General features: G+C 35.9%; 4 protein-coding genes across 4 annotated transcripts; 1 reads left to right on the top strand and 3 right to left on the bottom strand.

Annotated features, from left to right (window-relative positions):
• The first annotated feature begins 249 nt into the window (after nt 1-249).
• LOC129319916 (ras-related protein RABC2a-like) lies at nt 250-3,148 on the top strand. The gene is made up of 6 exons (XM_054965028.1): nt 250-622; nt 1,166-1,234; nt 1,435-1,500; nt 1,851-1,972; nt 2,413-2,541; nt 2,756-3,148. The coding sequence occupies exons 1-6, from the start codon at nt 484-486 to the stop codon at nt 2,861-2,863; spliced, it is 633 nt and encodes a 210-aa protein (XP_054821003.1). The 5' UTR covers nt 250-483; the 3' UTR covers nt 2,864-3,148.
• A 42-nt stretch (nt 3,149-3,190) lies between these two features.
• On the bottom strand, nt 3,191-5,953 carry LOC129319906 (ras-related protein RABE1c-like). The gene is made up of 8 exons (XM_054965017.1): nt 5,668-5,953; nt 4,819-4,891; nt 4,541-4,641; nt 4,316-4,381; nt 4,094-4,191; nt 3,948-4,010; nt 3,686-3,778; nt 3,191-3,597 (listed from the first exon to the last, which is right to left on the bottom strand). Exons 1-8 carry the CDS (start codon nt 5,732-5,734, stop codon nt 3,505-3,507), a joined length of 654 nt encoding a protein of 217 aa, XP_054820992.1. The 5' UTR covers nt 5,735-5,953; the 3' UTR covers nt 3,191-3,504.
• A 2,932-nt stretch (nt 5,954-8,885) lies between these two features.
• On the bottom strand, nt 8,886-12,737 carry LOC129286950 (uncharacterized). The gene is given in 6 exon segments (XM_054923065.1): nt 8,886-9,262; nt 9,337-9,432; nt 9,897-9,975; nt 10,057-10,163; nt 10,250-10,341; nt 12,445-12,737. Coding segments are annotated over 6 exon segments (642 nt in total). The 5' UTR covers nt 12,629-12,737; the 3' UTR covers nt 8,886-9,178.
• A 2,047-nt stretch (nt 12,738-14,784) lies between these two features.
• Nucleotides 14,785-16,134, bottom strand: LOC129291336 (zinc finger protein ZAT5-like). The gene has a single exon (XM_054928631.1). The coding sequence runs from the start codon at nt 15,799-15,801 to the stop codon at nt 14,947-14,949; it is 855 nt and encodes a 284-aa protein (XP_054784606.1). The 5' UTR covers nt 15,802-16,134; the 3' UTR covers nt 14,785-14,946.
• Nucleotides 16,135-20,734: the final 4,600 nt, after the last annotated feature.

The following is a 20,734-nucleotide window of genomic DNA, read 5'->3' as shown; positions in this document are numbered from 1 at the left end:
ATATATATATATATTTTACCTGGGTGCTATATTTTATGTGATCCCATCCAGAAGATATTATAGCTTGGGGGAGAAAACGACGTTAAAAAAATCCAGAGGGCAAGAACCAGAGATTCAGGAGAGAGGGGCATCCAGAAAAAAAGTGGGAAAATAATAATGAAAGAAGCATCCCGAAATAAAGAAAAGAATGAATACGTTGGCGTGTCACCTGATTGTTTCTCAACTCAACTCTGGCCAACATAGCCGTTTTCTTTAACCTCTCTCTCTCTCTCTCTCTCTGCGCGCATCGCCACATTCACATCATATAAATGAACCAATTAAGATGCTGATACCCATCTTCAATTGAACTGCATTGCATTTTAGAGTAACTTTTCCCTCTCACCACTTATACGTTCATTTCGCCGTACATTTTGGAGGGAGATAGGCACGTTAATTACCTTGGAAAAAGTTTCATCATCACGCGGACGCAGACAAAGAGAGAGAATGAGTTCATTCTCAGGTCAGAGCGGTGGCCATGATCTTTCTTTCAAGATCTTGTTGATCGGCGATTCCGGCGTGGGAAAAAGTAGTCTCCTCCTCAGCTTCATTTCCAGCTCCGTTGAGGATCTTTCGCCCACCATTGGTATGTACTTTATTTCATTCCACTCATTTTCCTTTTCTGTTTGATTCCCGAGAAATCCTTTTTACCTAAACCAAGGAAGCATACCGTTACTTTTTCACTGATATTCCATTTAGCATCATGCTATACTAGCGCTGGGTTTGTCGCAGATTATTCTTGTCAACTAGTTGACATCTGATGGTTGCTGATCTATGATTTGCAATCTACTATTCAACTGGCATATTTTCAAATCTGTTTCATTTACTGGGAAGTGGCTCTTTGCATTTCACAATTTCATTCGTAGAATTCCACTGATTTCTATATTTTATCTTTGCAGGAATAACTCAAAGAATAACTCTCAATATTGAATTTAATTTAATATTCTGGCCATCTGACGTTTCCCCCGCTAAATTAACTATTCTTCCAGAACTTTATTTTTCCGTAACCCCCGGAGTTCGCATACACTAACGCTCTCGCTTTGATTTTGCTTTTATCATCAGATTGAGTACTGATAAGATCTGATGTTATAATTGTCATTATGTTTACCTCGCTCTTCGTCATCTGTAGGTGTTGATTTCAAGATCAAGGTGTTCACAGTGGGTGGGAAGAGATTGAAACTGACGATTTGGGATACTGGTAAAGTATAATCAATTCCTCTGCTTCAGATTCACAAATTAAAACCTTATTTTCGCTCTGCATTTGAGTTTGTGGCTACAAGCAAAACGGTAGAAAAGGATGGACTGGAGCTTGTCCCTTTCTTCAGTTCATAGCGTATCCTGCGTCTTATGATAAATCACTTTTTCATTAGCCTCGAAATAACATTTCATCTGTTGCAGCTGGGCAGGAAAAGTTCAGAACGCTAACAAGTTCTTACTATAGAGGAGCGCACGGAATTGTTCTTGGTATGCTTGTTCTTCTACATTAATGGCTTCTCAATAATTTCTTTATGGAAAATTTGCTTGTTGCAACTACTGTTGAACTCTATCTTGATTCTCGGGCATTGTACAGAAATATAAATTTATATTTTCTGTTTTTTTATGCTTTTTTCTGCTTTCGATATTCGGGCTAAAAGGTGCATTATCTTCCTCAGAAACACCCTTCAGATTTGGTTTATCTTTCCAACAGTAAAATTGTTATATTTATTGCCATTGGCTTTTATGTCCTGTTTAAGATTTAATTATGTGTATGGAATTATTACTATTTTTTATTCAACGCTTTTTGTTAAGTCATTGCCCATTTGTTCTTCACTCAGTTTACGATGTCACAAGGAGAGATACCTTCACAAACTTGTCAGAAGTATGGTCTAAGGAACTGGAACTCTATTCAACCAACCAGGATTGCATGAAAATGCTAGTCGGAAATAAGGTTGATAGGGTAAGTTTGTGCTCTAATCCTGCGCAAATAGATGACTAAAGGGTGTGCATAATTAATTATCGTTAAATTTTCCTCAATAAAATGGATAATAGGTATTTTCCTCAATATGAAAGGTCTGTCCCACAAGATTTTGTTATAAAATGATTCTGTAACAGCAATACAATACTCCCAATTTACATGTTTCTACTTAAAATTGTTATAAGTGTTGAAGAATCTTTTGGAGCTATATACATGTAATGCTTGTATAAATTCCAGCACAAAGTGGCAAGTACTAAAGAAACTGGATTGACATGGGTTAAAGTTTTCTTAAAACAAAAGCTCCTAACGACAAAAGGCACGCCTTAAATTTATTTTTTTTTTCCTGGCAATAATCTATTGAAGTATACGCTTCTTTATAATTTCAGGTTCTTACATCACTTTTATGGGTTCTCTCTGTTTAGGATTCTGAAAGGGTAGTCAGTAGGGAAGAAGGCTTAGCTCTTGCCAAAGAGTTGGGGAGTTCGTTTCTTGAATGCAGTGCTAAAACTCGAGAAAAGGTAGATAAATGCTTTGAAGAACTTGCTCTAAAGGTACAGTTTTAGATGCCCTCGTGCTTCTTCCTCCTCTTTTCTGGGTACCTAATATAACTAATGTTCGAACCTATAAAACTTGTTGTGTAATTTAAACATAATAGACATAGTATTTGAAACAAAACTAAACAGATGCAAATTTGCAGAATTTTAAACTAGCCATGTGTCATGAGAATAGACATGATATTGTAGACTTTTATGCTGCATATTGTAGATTATGGAAGTTCCTAGCCTTCTTGAAGAAGGATCAACCGTAAAAAGGAATATATTAAAGCAGAAACTGGAACCCCAAGCACAGCAACATGGTGGATGTTGCTCTTAAAATGCAGCAATGTGGACATTTGAGACATGACAAGCGCTCCTTGGACATGTGATTGTATATGTAAGCTTCTTCTCTAGCCTCTTACCGTTTCCATTGTCTTTCAGTTGCTCTATTCTTGTACTACCGCAATGTGGAAATTGACACTCAAACTACGGTTGTTTTCCTGGTGTAAATTTGTTTGCTCTTTCGTTCGTTGTTCGTAGCCTAATATTTTGTCCAGATCAGTAAAGCCAATGCCAATACGATTGATCTATCAGTTTCGATGTCACTCTCAAGTTCAGAGTTTCTGTTGCATGCATAAAGGGCTGTGGTCCAAACCCCCAAAGGAAAATCATACGAATCACAATCTTTACAATCGAACAGAAATCTTAACTTGACACTACGCGTCTCGAAAGTCCAACTCAACCAAATGGTACATACAACATCCAATATATGTCAAATCAGTCTGGCTAAACGTGGGGAAAAAATACTGTACTCAATTCTAAACTACAGTTCAGTAGCACCAAATCATTTGAAGCGATGAGAACTCGCCTCCTAATATTTTAGGAGAAGTTACAACGCCACAAAACTACGAGCTTGCTTTGTATGCCGTAGCTCATTGTCGGGGATATATAATATTCGAGGAAGTGCTGATATAGAATTCACGTTCTGCAGCATACTGATTTCTGTGGCAAAGCTGTAGACGCAGACGAGCCTTGGACCGGCTCAACTTTGCTGATTTTGATAGATTGAGGCTACATAATAAATAACGAGTCGAAGGTGATTTTGGGGAAAATAATCAATTACTTTCCTTGGAAGATTAAGGAAACCAAGAAAGTGTACCTCTGCTTTTGAGTCACTCTCTGAAAGTCTCTGCTTTATGTCTCTTGCTATAGAAAAAAAGACCTGTTCCACGTTCAAGTTGGTCTTGGCACTCTGCCCAGAAATGTTTTATTAATATAAACTGTGAAAGCAATGCCCAAAATCCAGAACTAGTGCTTAAATCAGAATCCATGCAAATCAAATGTTAGCTAGACCCAAGTTGTAAACCATGTGTACAAATGGTGAGTGATTTACACGATAAATTGGTGCATATTCTACTCACAGTCTCGAAAAATCTGATGTCATATTCATCAGCCAATGCCTTGCCCCTTGACGTTGGTACTACCTACAAGGACATTATAACGTAAGTTTTGAACTTTGGATACAACAGAGCCCAATATATGCTTCTAAACGATCTCCAGTCAGTACCCTTTTGCTCTCATCCATGTCAGCTTTGTTTCCGACCAGTATTTTGTTAACATTATCAGATGCATGCTGCTCAATGTTCCTGATCCAGTTCCTAATATCTACAGTTAAAATAATAATAATAAGAAGAAGAAGAAAAGGGATTCATAATTATTTAATCCTTCTCAGTAATTCCAGCCAACGAAACTTCAGGCGAAAGGAAAATAGGTGGAGCTAGGGCAATACTGTTAAAGGATGATTCATCTGTTACATCGTAGACCAGCAATATTCCCATGGCACCCCTGTAATAGGCTATAAGAAACAATGAACAATATCAGCCACTTGGCCATACATATAGAAACTTCCTGAAATAATTTGTGACTCAAGCACGCATTTTCATCCTCATAGTGGAGCAGCGCTCGAAAGCTTCAACAATGTCTTTTGAGAGATTTCGTCAGAAAAGGGAAGTACCAGTCGTTATTGTTCGGAAACGTTCTTGACCAGCAGTGTCCCATATTTGCATTTTAATGCGTTTCCCATCAATCTCGACTGTCCTAATCTTAAAGTCAATCCTGAAACAGGCACCGATAATTCAGGACTCTGTACATAACCATGAAGCAAATTTGCATGCATTTGTGATTTTCGAAGTCCTATGCCTCAAGATTAGGCCTATACACACAATATAAGGGACTCGATCCACCAAAAGATTCACATAACAAATCCGTCCTCAGAAAGTTAAGCACACATACCCGATAGTGGTGATGAAACTAGTAGTGAAAGAATCATCCGTAAAACGTAACAGTAAGCAACTTTTTCCTACTCCTGCAATTCACTAAAAGTTGTCATGTAACTCGTAAAAACCACTCACTCACTACTGAAAATTAAATCGGAGAAGGAAATGAGGAAACTTGCATAGCTTTAGCTCAAAGCATAGCGTTGCCAAACACATAAAACTGCACAATGGGGGAAATAGCAAAGCGCAAGCAACAAGAAGTCGTTATCACATACAGCGCCTTCATGATCATAATTAAAATCTAGTTACTGTATTAAAAAAAAAAAGTTGTTGATTAAGCATGCCCTGTGCCGTTATTCACATCATTGGTATTGAACGAGTAGCGAAGGAAACAGCGAAGTTCATGTGGATGGTCCTGTTGAGTCAAAGGACCACAGATAAAAACAGACTAAACACGTTTACAGATAAAATTTGGCATTTCTGTGGTGGTTCCATCTTGCTTGATTTTTAATCTAAATTTGCCCGATAAGTCAGCAAAGAATAGCGCAAATTAAAAAACCACACGAACTTCATTTGGTTTGCATGAAACCCGATAAGAGAGCCCACACAAAATTATTTTAAGTATCAGTTTTGAAATGAAAACTCACTTCCCCCAAACAACTGATCTTAAATTTTACACAATCAAGCTGAACCAAATTATAACACAAAATCATAACAACCAGCAGTTAACCCACCAGTTAACAAACGATAAGTAGCTAAAACTTTTAAACCAGAGTGAATATATAATTAAACACGAGAATTGAACAGAAGAGGGACGAGAAAAACTAGAATAAGGAGAGGAAGGAAGTAAGAAACAGAGACTTGCCGCTATCACCGATGAGAAGGAGCTTGATAAGGCAGTCGTAATCGGTGCGTGCTCTTGCCACCGCCATTATCAAGGTCGTTTCAGAGTGAGACAGAACTCTCACAACTCAGAAGTCACAATTATGAAGACAGAGAGAGAGAAGATGAGAGTTTAATAGTAAGTTTACGTTACATTACATCGACAAAGTTTGCTGCAGAACAGAAACGAAAGAAAAGGAGGCAGACACAGCGTGACAGACTGTGTTGTGTGCAAACCTGGGATGAGGCTGAAAAGTTCCAATGACCTTGTCCTCGTTTCTACGATGCTTTCTATTGGTGTCTCCATGACAGCTGTTCAACTTTTTATTGTTTGCTTTACATTCTTTGTACTTCCCCAACATGTCTCTTTTTCTCACAAGGTTTTGATTGAGAGATTACAAATTAATTATTCCCAACTTTAGAAGCGACTATGAGGATTATTTATACCAATCACGAACAATTTTTTTAAAAAAATAAATGTTGATTATTTTATTCATAGGTCAGTATTTACTAGTGACTTGTGTATTTTTTTGGGATCAGCAATCATTGATTTGGCGATGTTATAACCATTGAAGCAATTAATTCAAGGTATTCGTCTCTTAACTCATTGAATATCATAATAGTGACAGGTTTATAATATATTGCTCTCTAATAAGGATTTGTTTCGATTAACATGATTGTCTCATACGGTAACAGCAACATGTTTTCCTAAGATATATCGGCGTTAATACTTAATCGTCCCAACATATGAACTTGACACCCAAAAAAATTACCTCAAAAATAGCTGTCCTTTTAATGTTGGGAGAAATAGCTGTCCTTCCACCCTCAGTGGCTGCAATGGAAAATAGTTGGCGGTTCATGTTGCCAACATTGTTCTGATTTAGTCTTGAGAGGAACAGAATGGTAAGAATATGATTTACTTTGTCCGACGAGTATAGGAAGGCAGTGTGAAGAATAGAGAACAAGCGAGAAGATAGATCAGATTTAGAAGGCAAAGAGAAAAGATTTGGCTTCTCTCCCCTGACCTTTCCTTCCATTTCCTCTCCACTAACTAAAATAAAATCTGAACCATTCCGATTTGGTGAAGATTAAATTTGAATGGTTCACATTTAACATTTTTATTTTTTATTTATATTTATATTTTATACTTACTAAAGTAAAAATTAAAATTTCATCAATTTGGATAATTCAATTTAATTTTAAATTTTTTATAATTTTTATAAATTAATTATTTAGATATATTTTAAAAAATTCAGATTTAATATTAATTTTTTTAAATTTTTATTTTAATAAATATAAATTAAAAGTGAAGGTAATATCTCAATTGATATTTTCTAAAAAAAATATTTTTATAAAAATTTAATATTAATTTTTGAACTCTCTGAATTATTTTGATGAGTAATAAAATAAATTTATTAAAAATTTCAATTTTAAATTTAATAAATATAAATAAAAAATAAAAACTTTAAATTTAAATTTATTTTATATTAAATTTGAATAGTTTTGATTTTATTTTAATTAACAGAGGGAAAGTAAAGAGAAAAGTTCGTGAAAAGGAGCCCAGCCCCAAAAAAGGGGTTAGGATAGTGAGCAGTGAGAGTGACGAACAAGGCTGGCAAGGTGACAATGACAGAATGGGTTTCCTTGTCCGACGTTGTCCCCGCTGTACTTGTGTTCTGTCAACTTTTGTCGGATTTACTTTGTCAAGTAGCGCCCAGTGCACAAAGAATAGCAGCAGTTCACACGCCGACACACACCGCTATGGGTCGAGTTTACCAACAGGCCACGTTCACTCCTCCACTCGCACAAGGTCAGGTCACAGCACTGGCGCTAATATGAGACTCAGATCCTGATGCAACAAATAAGTACTAAACAGTGTCTATTATAAAGTACTCTTTTTTTAAAAAAAAAATCTAAATTATATGATCATATCATTCCTTTTGAGAATGTATACTAATATCCTTATCATTTTAAATTTATGTTACAAGCAAAGTACCAGAAAATGTAATTTTGGGTCCCTAAAGTTTTTTAGATTATCAGTTTATGAATTTTGACTCGAAGTAATTAAATTCATGTAATTTCTTAATTCAAAATAATTCAATCTTTATAAGTTTTTGACTTTGTATAATTTGATATCTATAATTTCTTAATTCAGCAAAATATAAATACCAAATTGTACTAAGTTTAATTTCAAGAATTAAATTGATAATTGAAAAAAATTTAATAACTAAAAGGTATATTATCCTACCAAAGTATTTTTACATAGACCATTGATTTCTTTGATTGATAATATATTTCATAATGTTTTATTTGATATTTTTTATGTTGTATCAAAAATTAAAAATTTAACTCATTCGAAACATTTCTTTTTAACATTCGCAAAGCTTACGCATAGCAATATACTTATTCTGCCCCCAGATATAAATCCTAGTATCAGTTTTCTTTTGTTTACAAATATAAGTCCTAATGCAGATTTTTAGGTACAATCAATACATATTTCCCCCAAAAAAAACCTTACGTAGAAAATATAAGTGCTAATTGAGGCTTATTTTGAATTTCTAGACATTAGATAAAGGGTAAAAATGAAAAAAAAAATATTCACATGACACATACTCTCTTTGTTAGAAAATGTAAAATATTTTTAATTAAATCATACCTATAATAAAGTAGTTAATTACTTTCAAATTAATAGGATGTTTTATTTTAAAAAGATGTATTAATTATACTTTAAAATGCTAAAAAAATTTTATTTTTTAACATCTAAATTCTTAAAAAATATTTCTCTCTCTCTCTCTCTCTCTCTCTAAAAAAATATTTCTCCTGCTAGTATATTTTGGCACCTCTTTGTTTAGCATGTTTTTCAATATTAGAACTTATATCAAGGAAACAAGCACCTCGACTCTTCTATCCCGTGGCTCACGGAGCATGGTTTTCGACACTCAGACACTCGCTTATTGTTTGTTTGGCAGGAGAGGAAGCGATGGAAAAGCCGAGTATAACCGTGACGGGAATTATTCTAATGTCTGTTATACCTTACAAAGCACCAACCTCAATCTGTCCAGTTTGGAAATAATATTGCATGTAAAATTGCCAGTTCCTGTCTAAAAGAAGCTGAGTGAATGCGCGAAGGACGAAAATATATTACGACTAAAATGAGATTGAGGGAGGGAAAAAAAAAATTTGGAGGCTTTCAACGAGTAGTTAGTGATTGAAATAGTGAGATGGAATAAAAAAATTCACATATTTTTACATGATTGAATAACCTAACCTAAAACGTATCCTAGGTCAGGCATCTGCAATTTCCCAATTTGCCCTGAATACTGGCAAAATATGAAATCAGTATAAAGGAACTCACGTGTTCTCTAATATATCATTTTTGAACTTCTAGCATTAGGCAAACAATGAATTCTCAGATTTTGGGTAGCTTAACGAAGCGACTTCGAATCTAGAACATCCGTCTAAATGAATTTAAACGTGTTCCACCCATCACATTGCTAGTGAGGTGGTAGGGAAGTAGCACCAGCAGCTTCCAGCAATCTCCCAGCGTCTGTGCTGTGATCAAGTAATTCTGCTGGGATCTGCCAAGAAAAAAAAAATTCAGGCTTTGATGCAGAGTAGAAACGGAAATTTCTCATATTCCTGCCAACATTACCTTTCCATATAAGTTTGTCTTCGTGGGAGATGCACCATGAGACAGCAATAACCTAACGACATCAACATGCTCGCCTCTAGCAGCGTGATGGAGCGGCTGCAGAAACAATCGTGACATAATGTTGATAGAGCGAATCAGAACTCTATCAAATATCATATTGTGGGTAGGTTAAGGACTGAGATACATCTATTCATGATTTCATCTAAACCCCCGAAAGTGAGGAATTTCATCCTGCATCGCGATGTTGAGGATACCCAAAAAAATGACACACTTTTTAAATTAGATGCTCTCCAATCATATCTTCATGCATTCTGTAAGAAAATCGCACTATAATATGACCATGTTGGTCCAAAAAAAAAAAAAAAAACATGACCATGTTGAAACTCACATCTTATTTTTGCTCCCATCATCTCATCTCTTTTCTATCTCTTTGCAAATACAATATATGCATTCACTCTTTATAAATGTAGAGGATCAAGACTACACAATTTCATAGATGGTTCAACCATACAGTTCACAGTTAGAAGTTGAAATGCAAGATTTTTGGTAAAAATACTCACTGTATCACCCTCTGAATCAACTGATTCAAGCATCCTCCTTATATGCTCTGCATTATCAGCTCTGTTAAGTAGCAGTGGACTATCTCAGCATACCCTGAAATGATCGTAAAAAGATTTTTTAAAAAAATTATAAATAACAATCCAGTGAAGTGAGCCAGACTAACACTTGGAAAATAACTACATATCACCTCCTGCACAAGCATCATGCAATGGAATTGCACCATCTTCATCCTTAGATTCCATGTTTGCTCCTCTATCCAGAAGTAGCTGCATTTAATTGAAACATTTATCAGTTAACCATCAAAATTCTTTGAAATAACATATCAAACAAGGAATAAACAAAGTTGACCAACCTGGACACACGATAAATGGCCATATAAGCAGGTCAGATGTAGAGCCGTATCCCCATCTTCCACAGGCTCGTCAATGCTTCCAGTCAAGTTATCTGCAGTAGAATGAGGGTAAGCACCAGCACAAAGATGATCTAACATTCAACTGAAGGAGCATTCAGATGTCCAACAAAATAATTAAAATCCCCACTTTCCCAAAAATAATGCCAATCTCCAGACATGAAACCTTTAGCGTACAATACTGGATTTATAAAGATGTCATAGAAACGAAATAATGTATCAACAATATTGAAATTTCAATTGACTGAAGCAACCAATTAACCTATCAGTTCAACTCTTTCTTCAATTGAGGCAGAATGAGATATCTAGTTCTGATTTCAATCACTAAAAAAAATAGCATGCCTTGCCCAATCAAATCTCCATATCTCACAACTACTTTCAACGGAATCAGTTCTTTACATGAAGGAGCATCTCGATGATAGGCAGAAGAGAAGTATAAAGAATAGGAAAATAAAGAGCTGGACAAAAAACTCAGAACTTTCATTAGCAATTGTAATCTATTCTACTTCATTAATTACAAAAGAATAATTAGTTAACTATAACTCCTTCTAACAATAAGTCTTTCATTTACAACTATTAACAGACTTAACTATTTCCATCTACTCAATTCCATTCCATAAAAACCTTAATCCTCAAAGGCAACTATCATTATTACAAGATTGTTGTTGTCGTCGTCGTCGTTGCTGTTAACACTTCCATTCTGCCTACGAAATGCTGCATAACACTTCCATCTGCCTCAATTACATCAATTCTTACATTAGGTCGTCATAGATAGGCTTAAAACATCTTCTCAAAGCTGTTTCATATGTATCTCACGAAATCCTATGCCTTCTTGATATACATTCTATGCCCATTGAAGCCTTCGTCATCTAAATGTAACTAGACGGTTATCTTCATCTCTATTGGTGTTTCATCCAACAAAAAAGTATATTGTGCACTTCTTGAAGCATCCAATGACATCTTTTTGAAGGAATCGTGGAAATTATATGTTTGTATAATGAGTGGATATCTAATACTCATGATTCACTTACCTCTAATGATCTCCTCCTCTTCTATCAATATCGACCCATTTGATGGACCAATCACTCACTTTGCATGCACTAGTAGTGCCAAGAGACCTTCTAACAGACATGGAGCCTAGAAACATGTTGCTCTATGGTAAACATTCAATTATCTACTGTAGTCCACAGTCAATTAAGTTCTGCTCTAATCTCATTCTATCTTCCATCTCACGTAGTCATTAGTCAGACTTAGGAAGGGGCAGCTTCTGCCACGGGTCAGCAGATCAATAGCTATGACACTACCGATTGGTAGAGGGAGAAATTAAATAGAAAGAACAGTAGATTAGAGAAAGACTTGGGATCCAGAATTTCATTTACAACTATAGATGTTCTCCTTCATCTGTTATACAACTATATGGAGGATCATTAGTTAAGAACCCTAAGTCCTTCAACAATAATTATGTTATTAACAACTACTAACAGACTCAACTATTTCCCTCCATTCAACTCTGATGCCTAAGACCCGCACTCCAACGCTTTCAAATTCAAATTATACCACATGAAAAAGCATACCAAGACTAAGTAAATAATCACACCCCTGCCGCTCGACTTTTTCTCTTTGCCAATACTCTGTCGACCAATTTTGAAGACAATGAACCGCCCACACCAAATATATTCACAAAAGAAACTGGTGCTCATGAAGTTTAAACCCAATAAGAAACGTTGATGACAGAAGGCACCCTTAGAAATATAATGTTCGAGAAATTTTTAAGTCTATATCGCCAGGCACTCAGTAGTATATAATGGCAGGCATTTAGGTTATGAAGAAGTATATTCACCTGAACAATCTGAATAGCTAAATAGCTATCACATTACATCAGCAGCAAACATATTTCAAATTTCAACAAGTTAAACGAATCACGTGTAGATAAAAGTAGAAGGAATGATAAAAGCATGAAATAGAGTCCGCAAGAATTTGCAGACCTAAAAAAAAGCCAAAAGAAGCAGAATCTAAATAGCTATTTTTACAGTTATTGAACGTGGGGATTAGTTTGCACAGAGATTAAAGGAGGTCGAAAACAACAGCTGAAAGAGGGTAAGAATTCAGCAGAAGAAATTAAGGCAAGAAGTGGGAACCTAGAGCTCGGCGGAGATTGTGGACGTCACCAGACTGGGAGGCCGTGGCTAGGTCGCGGAGATGAGGAGGCGTATCCGATTCATCAAGCTCCACCAGGCCATTTTCTTCAAAGAGGGCGTTGTCATCTTCGAAGTTGTCGTCGTCGTCGTCGTCAAGACCATTGCGCCTCCCAGGAACCGCCATTCTGGACTGTCGCTGCTTCCGCCGCTCACGAGTTCCCAGCACAACGAGGGCCCTCAGGGCAGCCGCTCCTATTTCGATACCCAGAGTACACGCCACGCAGAATTACGCCCCTAAATCATGCGGTACTAATCATGTGTCGTTTTACGCTGGTTAAAAAAAAAAAAATCTATGTCGTTTTACGCTCCCCCCCCCCGGGCCAAATGTCGCCTGACACATCTAATGATAGGAAAGGCAACTTTTCATCAGACATTAAAACGTGGGAATTGATAACGCAGAGTAATTTTGCTCCAAAAAAAAAAAATAACGCAGAGTAATATTTTAGCGGACAAATTAGAGGACTTGTTAATAATCCTTCTAAGGCTACTAAAAGTTAATGGGTCAAATTATAATTCTCAAAGATAACTGTATCATGATGCGCATATTTTTTAAATGTTTAGATTGATTATTAATTTTATAACTTGTAATACATAAATATTCTCAAGTAATTTAGTTGGTCAAAACCCAAAACAGATATTGGGGCATGTGCATCTAAATTTATATACTAATATCCAAAATTTTAAGTTTTCACAATGAATATCGCTCATTTTTTAATGTAATACATTTTTAGTATTTAAAAATATAATTATTACTTTTTTTAAATTGCTCCTAATGAATATATCATATTATATTTATTTTAGAACGAAATGTCATATTAAATATGTGTAAATATGAAAAAATAATATTAATTTAAAGATAAATAACTACTATATTAAAAATAAAATTTAATTAAAAATACTTTATATTTTTTAACAGTTGGGAATACATTCTATCTTTAATACTAGGCTTTTAAAATAAGGGGAGAATGACATATGAGGATCACACTTTGCATTTTTTTTTTAAATGAGCTAATTATTATACTGTAACTCAATGGACTTTTTTATATTAAAAACCTATACTTTGTGTTCATCAGTCTCATATTTCTACTCTCTCCCACCCACACGCCAGAGAGAATTAAAATTAAAGAATATTGGAAAATAAATATGAGGGGGTCGTTATCCGTGGGAACTTAATTAGAAGCATGAAGCTGCAAGTTCGACACCTAAAAAGCTAATAAAATAGTGGCTGAGGGAGCCTCACAAAATTGCCTTTACCATCAAAATCTGGTACATAATTAATGAATCTTATTCGTTTCTAGTTGGGAAAATATATCAGTTCGTTGGGCCACAAGCAGCATTTGTTAAGAGTTCCTGCAGGGTTACCTCATATTGGTTTCAATATAATGCAGCGTGAAATTCTAACCAAAACCAAATTATATGTTTAACTGGTTCAAAATTGAAGAAAAAAAATTGAAATCATAGGCGATTTAATTACGAGGTGAGACGATAATTGACGCATAGATGTAATAGAGAACAGCACCATTTGGCAGGTAATTTCATTAGCTTTTGGTAATGATTTAGTAGTTCATATGTCCGTGAAACGTAAACAAATTAAATCTTGAATCAGCCCAATTGATAAGGTTTATTTTAAAGTTGGACTCCAAGTTCTTTCAGTTTGGCCGACGTGATTAACTTACTCAGGCTGATTAACTAAGCCTCTGCTTGGTTGGAGAGAAATTGAGAGGAAGAACTCGAATAGGTTTAATTTTTAAAATTGGAAAAACAAGGTTAAAAGACTTTAATTAATTTTCCTTAATCCTTTAATTTACATATTTTTTTATTAAAATTTTATAACCTCATCACCTATCCATTTTTTTTCCAAATCCAAGTCATTAGAAACTCCCATTCCCTATTCCTCTCCAACCAAATAGGTGTAAGCTTGGTTCAAAACCAGCACTTATTACATCATACTTGGCTAAGTTGAAAACCGTAGAATATTTTTTTTTTTTGTTTACCTGTAAAGCCTTATTAAGTTGACTCACATACAAAAAACGGAAAAAGATAGAACATTTGGCTAATTATATTATGCCATAGGTCTCGTGGAAATATATGTACTTGATTGAGAAAACTTTTTCCATAGTTAATTTACCCCAAGTATGTCTAGAAGCAAAACTAACTAATGACAGGCCAGCCAGTTCCCCACGCAACCGCAATTATCAATTGAAAGAGAAAAAAAAGAGGAACGTAATTGTAAATCTATGGTCATAAGCCACAGACCCAGCAAGTATAAACTTCATCGTCGATTCTGTACTGTGGGAATCAAATCAAGCATTAAAGAATGGAAAAAGCCAACAACTGTATACGAGTCGATCAGGTAAAAAATAATAATGTCAATGGTAACAATAATTGATTTCTCTCTTGACGAGGTAAATCAACTAAATGATAGAGGCAGAGAGATGAAGTTCAATAATGGCAATCCACCAAAGAAGATGCAGAGAAAACCAGAACATTTTCTTTAGACTGAAAAGTCAACTTGGCTTCTCTGTGATCATCTTCTGGAGCTGGAAGATTCAAATCCAACTTCAAAACATTTTTGGGTTTGTTGGCTTCCTGGAGTTCAGAATTATTCCCCGTGCTCGTCGTCGTGCACGTCGCAGAATTGTTCACTAAAGTCCTGTGGCGCCTCATGTGACCCCCCAAGGCTTGCCCAGAAGTGAACTCAGCTCCACATATAGAACACTCGTGAACTTTCGACTTATTAGTGTTACTGCCGCCGCTATGCGAAGCCCTATTTGATATCTGCAACGAGAGGACGAAATCTGTGGTGGGACCATAGGGGTCATGACCATCCTCCTTGGCAAAAGTAACTGATGGCAGCTTTTCTTCAGAATTATTGTTTGGCTTCGGTTTCTTGTGGCTGGCTCTGTGTCCACCGAGCGCTTGGAACGAAGGGAAGCATCGATCACAGGTCTTGCACTGATAAAGGTATAGCCCCGAGGAAGCCTTATCGTTGTTATTATTGTTGATGTGGCAAGAGGGCTCAGGTGTATGGCCTTGAGCCAGGAGGATCAAACAGTTGGCCATGTCCTCTTCTTCTGTGCTCACCCTCAATTGATCAGTTGAGGCGGTGGCCATATCTACAACCGATGATGATCCACCTGAATTGTCCTCGGTGCTGGTTCTTCCTGCGCTGGAAGAAGAAGAAGCCACGGATAGCCTGATTGGGGAAGGTAGCCTCGAACGCTTGGTGCGCTTGCCCTTCATGACTTGGGCTTGATCCTTATTCCACACCACAATTTCCTGGCCTGTGACCTCCATGATTATCCTGATCTATTCTTCTTCTTCTTCTTCTGGTGTCGAGTGTGGGTGATGGAAGAAGCAAAGGAAAAGAGTGGGAGTTAATAAATAACCGAATATAGAGATATATATTAATTAATTGGTGGCGTGAACAGTATGAAGCATTGCCAGAGTTGCGTTTCCAACCTTGGAAGTTACATATAAGGAAAACGATACAGGTGTGTAATGAAGAAGAGGGGAGAGAGAGAGATTGAGATGCAATGTTAAGTATGATGAGGCGAGGAAACGAGTGAGATTCGGTTGGCTTTGAAGCAAACCCATTACTTTTTCTCAACGATTCCTTTTCACGGAGGATTGGTTTGCAAGCTTGGAACCACAGAATTTTGCAACTTTCACCCCTCCTCATATACATGCCTTTTGTTTTCTATCACCTTTTGTTTTGCTTTTCTTGCTTGTGTTCCTCTTAATTCTCTTTTCTACCTTTTTGCCTTTCTTCGCTCCTATTGGTAATTCACTGCAATTTTATTTTAAAAGGTTAATTAACAACCTCAGAGTGTTGAGATTTTAAGTTGGAGAGATCCTGGTGACTTGTGATAGGAGATTATCTCGCATTATTAATTAAATTATTAATATCAATTGCTTCCCATGATTTGAAGATGATATATATACCGTGTATAATTTATAAATGGAGTACACTACTAGACACACTTAATCAGGGACTTCATGTGCGGTTGACCCAACCACTTGTGATTATCCTCAGTGGACAATATATACAACCCAATAATCACGCTTAATCATTCGATTATTATGATCTTTTTCAAGATCTCATAACCAATCATTTGGTGTCGGTAAATGCACTACGTAGAGAGTATGACTCTGTCTTCTTATACAACGCAGACCCTAGCTAGCCTATATATACAATTTTCCCAGCATTAACTCGTGGAAATGTGTGAACTGGATCGATCTGTGCAGGCTAGCTTTCACACAAGGAATGGAACTTGGACTATAATGGTCAACTAGTCATTCATAAAATAACAAGTGTATTATAAACAGTACGAAGTAGTAAATTAACACCGTGTGAGACTACTTGTTTCGCGTATATAGACCAAGTTATCAGGCTATTAGGGTTGAGGTTATAAATAATATATAATATAGAAGTAGCAGAAGACATGGAATATGGATGGTGGAGAAGTGCGGTACGTAGCGGGTTTGGTGGTGTAAGGTATAGAGTATGTGAAGGTTAGAGGGGAAGAGAGATTCTTAGCGTAAGGAATTGTATGTGAGGGGTTGTGAGGGGCACGTAACTTGCAACGCCAGCATCAGCTATCTAGGTTTGCTGCGGTTAGTGCCTCAAAGCAAAGCATCTACTTCACTCTCTCTTCTCAATTATTGTGCATTTTATGACTATCATTTAACGCAACAATTCCCTGCACTACCTCTCCACCACCTTCTAATGTATATTTGAATATTATATATATATATATATATATATTCGTCAATCATTATGTAAGAATAATGTTGCTTAAGCTTAGACAAGACACAAAGCGAGTTGGCCGGTGCTTGCACCCTATGTTTTGCACACATAACATGCTTTCCATTATTTTTAGCCTGTGATCATCTACTTTCGCACTTCACATGCAGATGCCACGCACTTGCATACTATTAGTAATTATAATACAGTAACATTTTTATTTTAAACTCAGAATGATGAAAATATATCTGCATGGGAGGAAGATCAAGATGAAGATTTGTTCCATGATTGTGCAAAGGCATGGACAGTCATAGGCGGTGCTACATTAAGTTTGGAGGGGCAGATGCACCCCCTATACTTGGATCAAATTATAATGGAAGGTTAATTGTTTCATTATTTTACACCTCCTGATCCAAATATTTTGCACTCCATAGCTCAACTTTAAAGATATTTGAGTTCCAAAAATTTTTTAAATATGTTCAGCTGAAAGTCAAACAAAATTTACCTCAAAATTTTAAAAGGAAAGGTTAATTGAATTTGCCAAGTTTTATCCATGTGAGTAGTCTTCTTGTGATTTAATGATGCTTGATAATCAACTTCAACTTATATCATTCATATGTGAAGCAATACTTAATTTGCATCATAAAAAGGAATTGGAGTCTTGCAAATAATTGACAAAAATAAGAAGACATATAGTTTATCTCTTAATTTATATTATCTTGAAGTTAGCAATGATATTATCGATTACCACAATAATGATAGAAAGAGCCTTTTTATTATAAAGTTTTTACAGAATTGTATGGAAGATCCACTAATAAATAATTGTTCGGTGACTTATATTAAAAAAAATAGACAATGAAATGATTGCTAAATGATTCCAAAACATAAAGTTATGCAGGGTATAATAGTAAGATATGTGCCTGCTTCTTTAAAAAATTATTAAATTATTTTTAAATTATTAATTTTAAAAATGTTGCACCACCCAAAGCCTTAGAAGCACCACTGTGCACAGTGAATCATAATTCGCGATCAGGTATATAAATGCACAACACACGCACAAATCGAAAGTAGTGGAGCAGGACTAAATTTAACACTTAGGAAGGGATAGTTGTTTCAACAGCAGCGAATAACTTTGGTACGTCATCATGATGTTTGCAGAAGTTATGGAACCCACACACACACACACGCTTTGTCCGTGATCAATTTTAACTTTTTTATATTCATGTCCATGCAAAGTAATTATTAAAGAGAGATGTTGATGAAGGGTTGGATACAGGGACAAAGCGTTGATATATAAAAATATGATTACATATGCACTTTTAGCAAGGTTATGAGGAAGTAGGTTTAGCTTCTGAATTGATTGACAAGGAGAAAACTAGTGGCTATACATACTGCCATCGCTTTCCTCTAGAAGTGAGAAGAGTGAATGAAAAAGCGTGCCGGCGCCATCTAACTGTGTTGCTTAAGGAAGGAGTATGCAGCAGACATACTCACATGAAGCGTGAAAAAACATACTAAATTGTAACCACACTCCAGCAGTTGGGAGCTTTCCTTGAAAAATGCAAAAACTTGTGCAAGCTTGATTATTTGTGAATAGAAAATGGAAGGAGACCAGACCACCAGCTGAGAGAACGTGATAATGGAGCTTTCCTTCTTCACATGACACGACCGTATAGTACTGTTTCTTGTCGGTCCTTAATGTATTCACAGCTTCCGCGCCAACGTGACCATCATCTATCGAAAACAATTTCTTTAGAATCAGAGGTTTGTTCCTTTCTCTTGCAATGATTTTATCAACCTCCACAAATCGAATCCCAATGTCTAGTTTTCCGTAGTTCAACAGACGGACCCCGTCAAATTTGTTATTTATATTTTGTTCGCGTTTTAACTAAATAAATATTTTGTTTGGGGCATTTTCTATCCAGTTTTTTGACCTCCCTTTGCTTTAATCACATCATTTTTCGATATAAAATCTTGCCCTTCAGTATCTTTTACGAAATTTTTTAATGAAATACCTTTGAGATATCATTTCCAAAAATATCCGTCTCTTTCACTACTCTCACCTTAGATTAAGGGTAATTTTAAACAAATTATAAAAAAATTGATATTTAACTAATTTTCTTATTTGTCCCCCCCCCCCTTTTAACTTTGAATGTTTTAGATGTTTGGGAGCTTATTACTCGGAAGTCGGAAGATACGTGTAAAAACAGTAAAACCCCCAAAGGTTTCTAGAATCACGAGGTTCATGAATTGAATAAAGAATTTGGAGAGAAGCGTGAAGTGGATCCAGATAACATTTTTGACCAAAAAACAAAAGAGAGACCCAGATAACGTTATATTCTACTGAAAGTATATAGAACCATACATCCACATTATGGCGTCAGCGATGAGAGGGAAAATTTTAAGAATGGGAGGGCAGCGAACACAGATAGTCCTTCAAGGATAACGACTCTGTGCCAACTCCACCCACGTTTCAGATTTGGTCCATTATTTGTCCCCATTTGTCCCAGCTATGTGAATGAAACACGTGAAACGACACTACCAAATGTCACCCACTAGTTTTAATTCTGTCGATTATTTTTTTTAACATAACATTCTCCATTATTCATCGAAAATTTCAGCCATAACGTAACACTATAGTTATCGTTATTTATTTACCCTATACTGGTGCTCTTGTAGTCATACTCGATGGGTTCTAAAACTTTTATGCTTTTTTTTAATACATAAAACCTTCATGTTTAACATAACTCTTTTTTTTTTTTTTACAAGGGAACACAAATGGATCATTTGGACAGGAAAAATAAAGGGCAGCATGCGCCCCCCCCCCCCCCCAAAATAATAATAAAAGAACTAGGTTGAAAGATTTTACATATAATTTAAAGGAGCGTAAAATACATGGCAGCTTTTTTGTATGATATATGGAAGCAGGAAGCATTTGCGAGAGAATAAATCCACGGGGAGGGCTCTGTTACTAGTGTTTGGGTTTTGAGAATTGAGAAATTAAAATATGAGGTCAAGGATGAGTTCTGAAAACCTTTTTGTTTCTTTTTTGTTTTTGATAAACTTGAGTTCTGAAATCTGGTGATGGTAAGAAAAGGGTCCATGTACAAGACTGAGGGCCCAATTGTTGGCATCATCTGCGCTATTTGACCCAACACTGTATTGGGCTTCAGATCCTAACTACGCTTCTCAATATTGAACGCAAGCCTAGTACTGTGGGTGCAAAGCTCTCCAAGTAGTAATTTTTTAAGTAAACAAATCTTAAACCACTTAAGCCAACTATCATCGATAAAGTGCATACATGTTTGATGATTTCCTCAATTTCAACAACAATTTATCTACTTTCCTTACACCATATCCTCTTCTCATGGCTTGCCATAATCAGAGGCTTCTCGTGGGCTCTTTAACAACGATTTTTGATCTTCAATATTCTCAATTATGACGTGGATCTCTTAATTCTCAGCTATCTCTGTTTCTAGATTT

The sequence above is a fragment of the Prosopis cineraria genome, unplaced genomic scaffold (genome assembly GCF_029017545.1).
Source record: "Prosopis cineraria cultivar Desert tree isolate PC_DT_omini unplaced genomic scaffold, ASM2901754v1 PC1, whole genome shotgun sequence".
In the NCBI taxonomy this organism is placed as follows: Eukaryota; Viridiplantae; Streptophyta; class Magnoliopsida; order Fabales; family Fabaceae; genus Prosopis; species Prosopis cineraria.
This window is presented reverse-complemented; position numbering and strand designations above follow the sequence as displayed.

What these genes read in the sequence shown, in the direction of transcription:
- LOC129319906 (XM_054965017.1), bottom strand. Translation starts at nt 5,734, where the DNA reads ATGGCGGTGGCAAGAGCACGCACCGATTACGACTGCCTTATCAAGCTC. An exon ending in CCTTCTCATCGGTGATAGCG is followed by an intron (nt 4,892 to 5,667) that starts GCAAGTCTCTGT and finishes AGTGAATTGCAG; the next exon opens with GAGTAGGAAAAAGTTGCTTA. An exon ending in AGATGAATCATCCTTTAACA is followed by an intron (nt 4,192 to 4,315) that starts GTATTGCCCTAG and finishes TTTTAACTGTAG; the next exon opens with ATATTAGGAACTGGATCAGG.
- LOC129291336 (XM_054928631.1), bottom strand. Translation starts at nt 15,801, where the DNA reads ATGGAGGTCACAGGCCAGGAAATTGTGGTGTGGAATAAGGATCAAGCC.
- LOC129319916 (XM_054965028.1), top strand. Translation starts at nt 484, where the DNA reads ATGAGTTCATTCTCAGGTCAGAGCGGTGGCCATGATCTTTCTTTCAAG. An exon ending in AGCGCACGGAATTGTTCTTG is followed by an intron (nt 1,501 to 1,850) that starts GTATGCTTGTTC and finishes TTCTTCACTCAG; the next exon opens with TTTACGATGTCACAAGGAGA. An exon ending in TTGAAGAACTTGCTCTAAAG is followed by an intron (nt 2,542 to 2,755) that starts GTACAGTTTTAG and finishes TGCATATTGTAG; the next exon opens with ATTATGGAAGTTCCTAGCCT.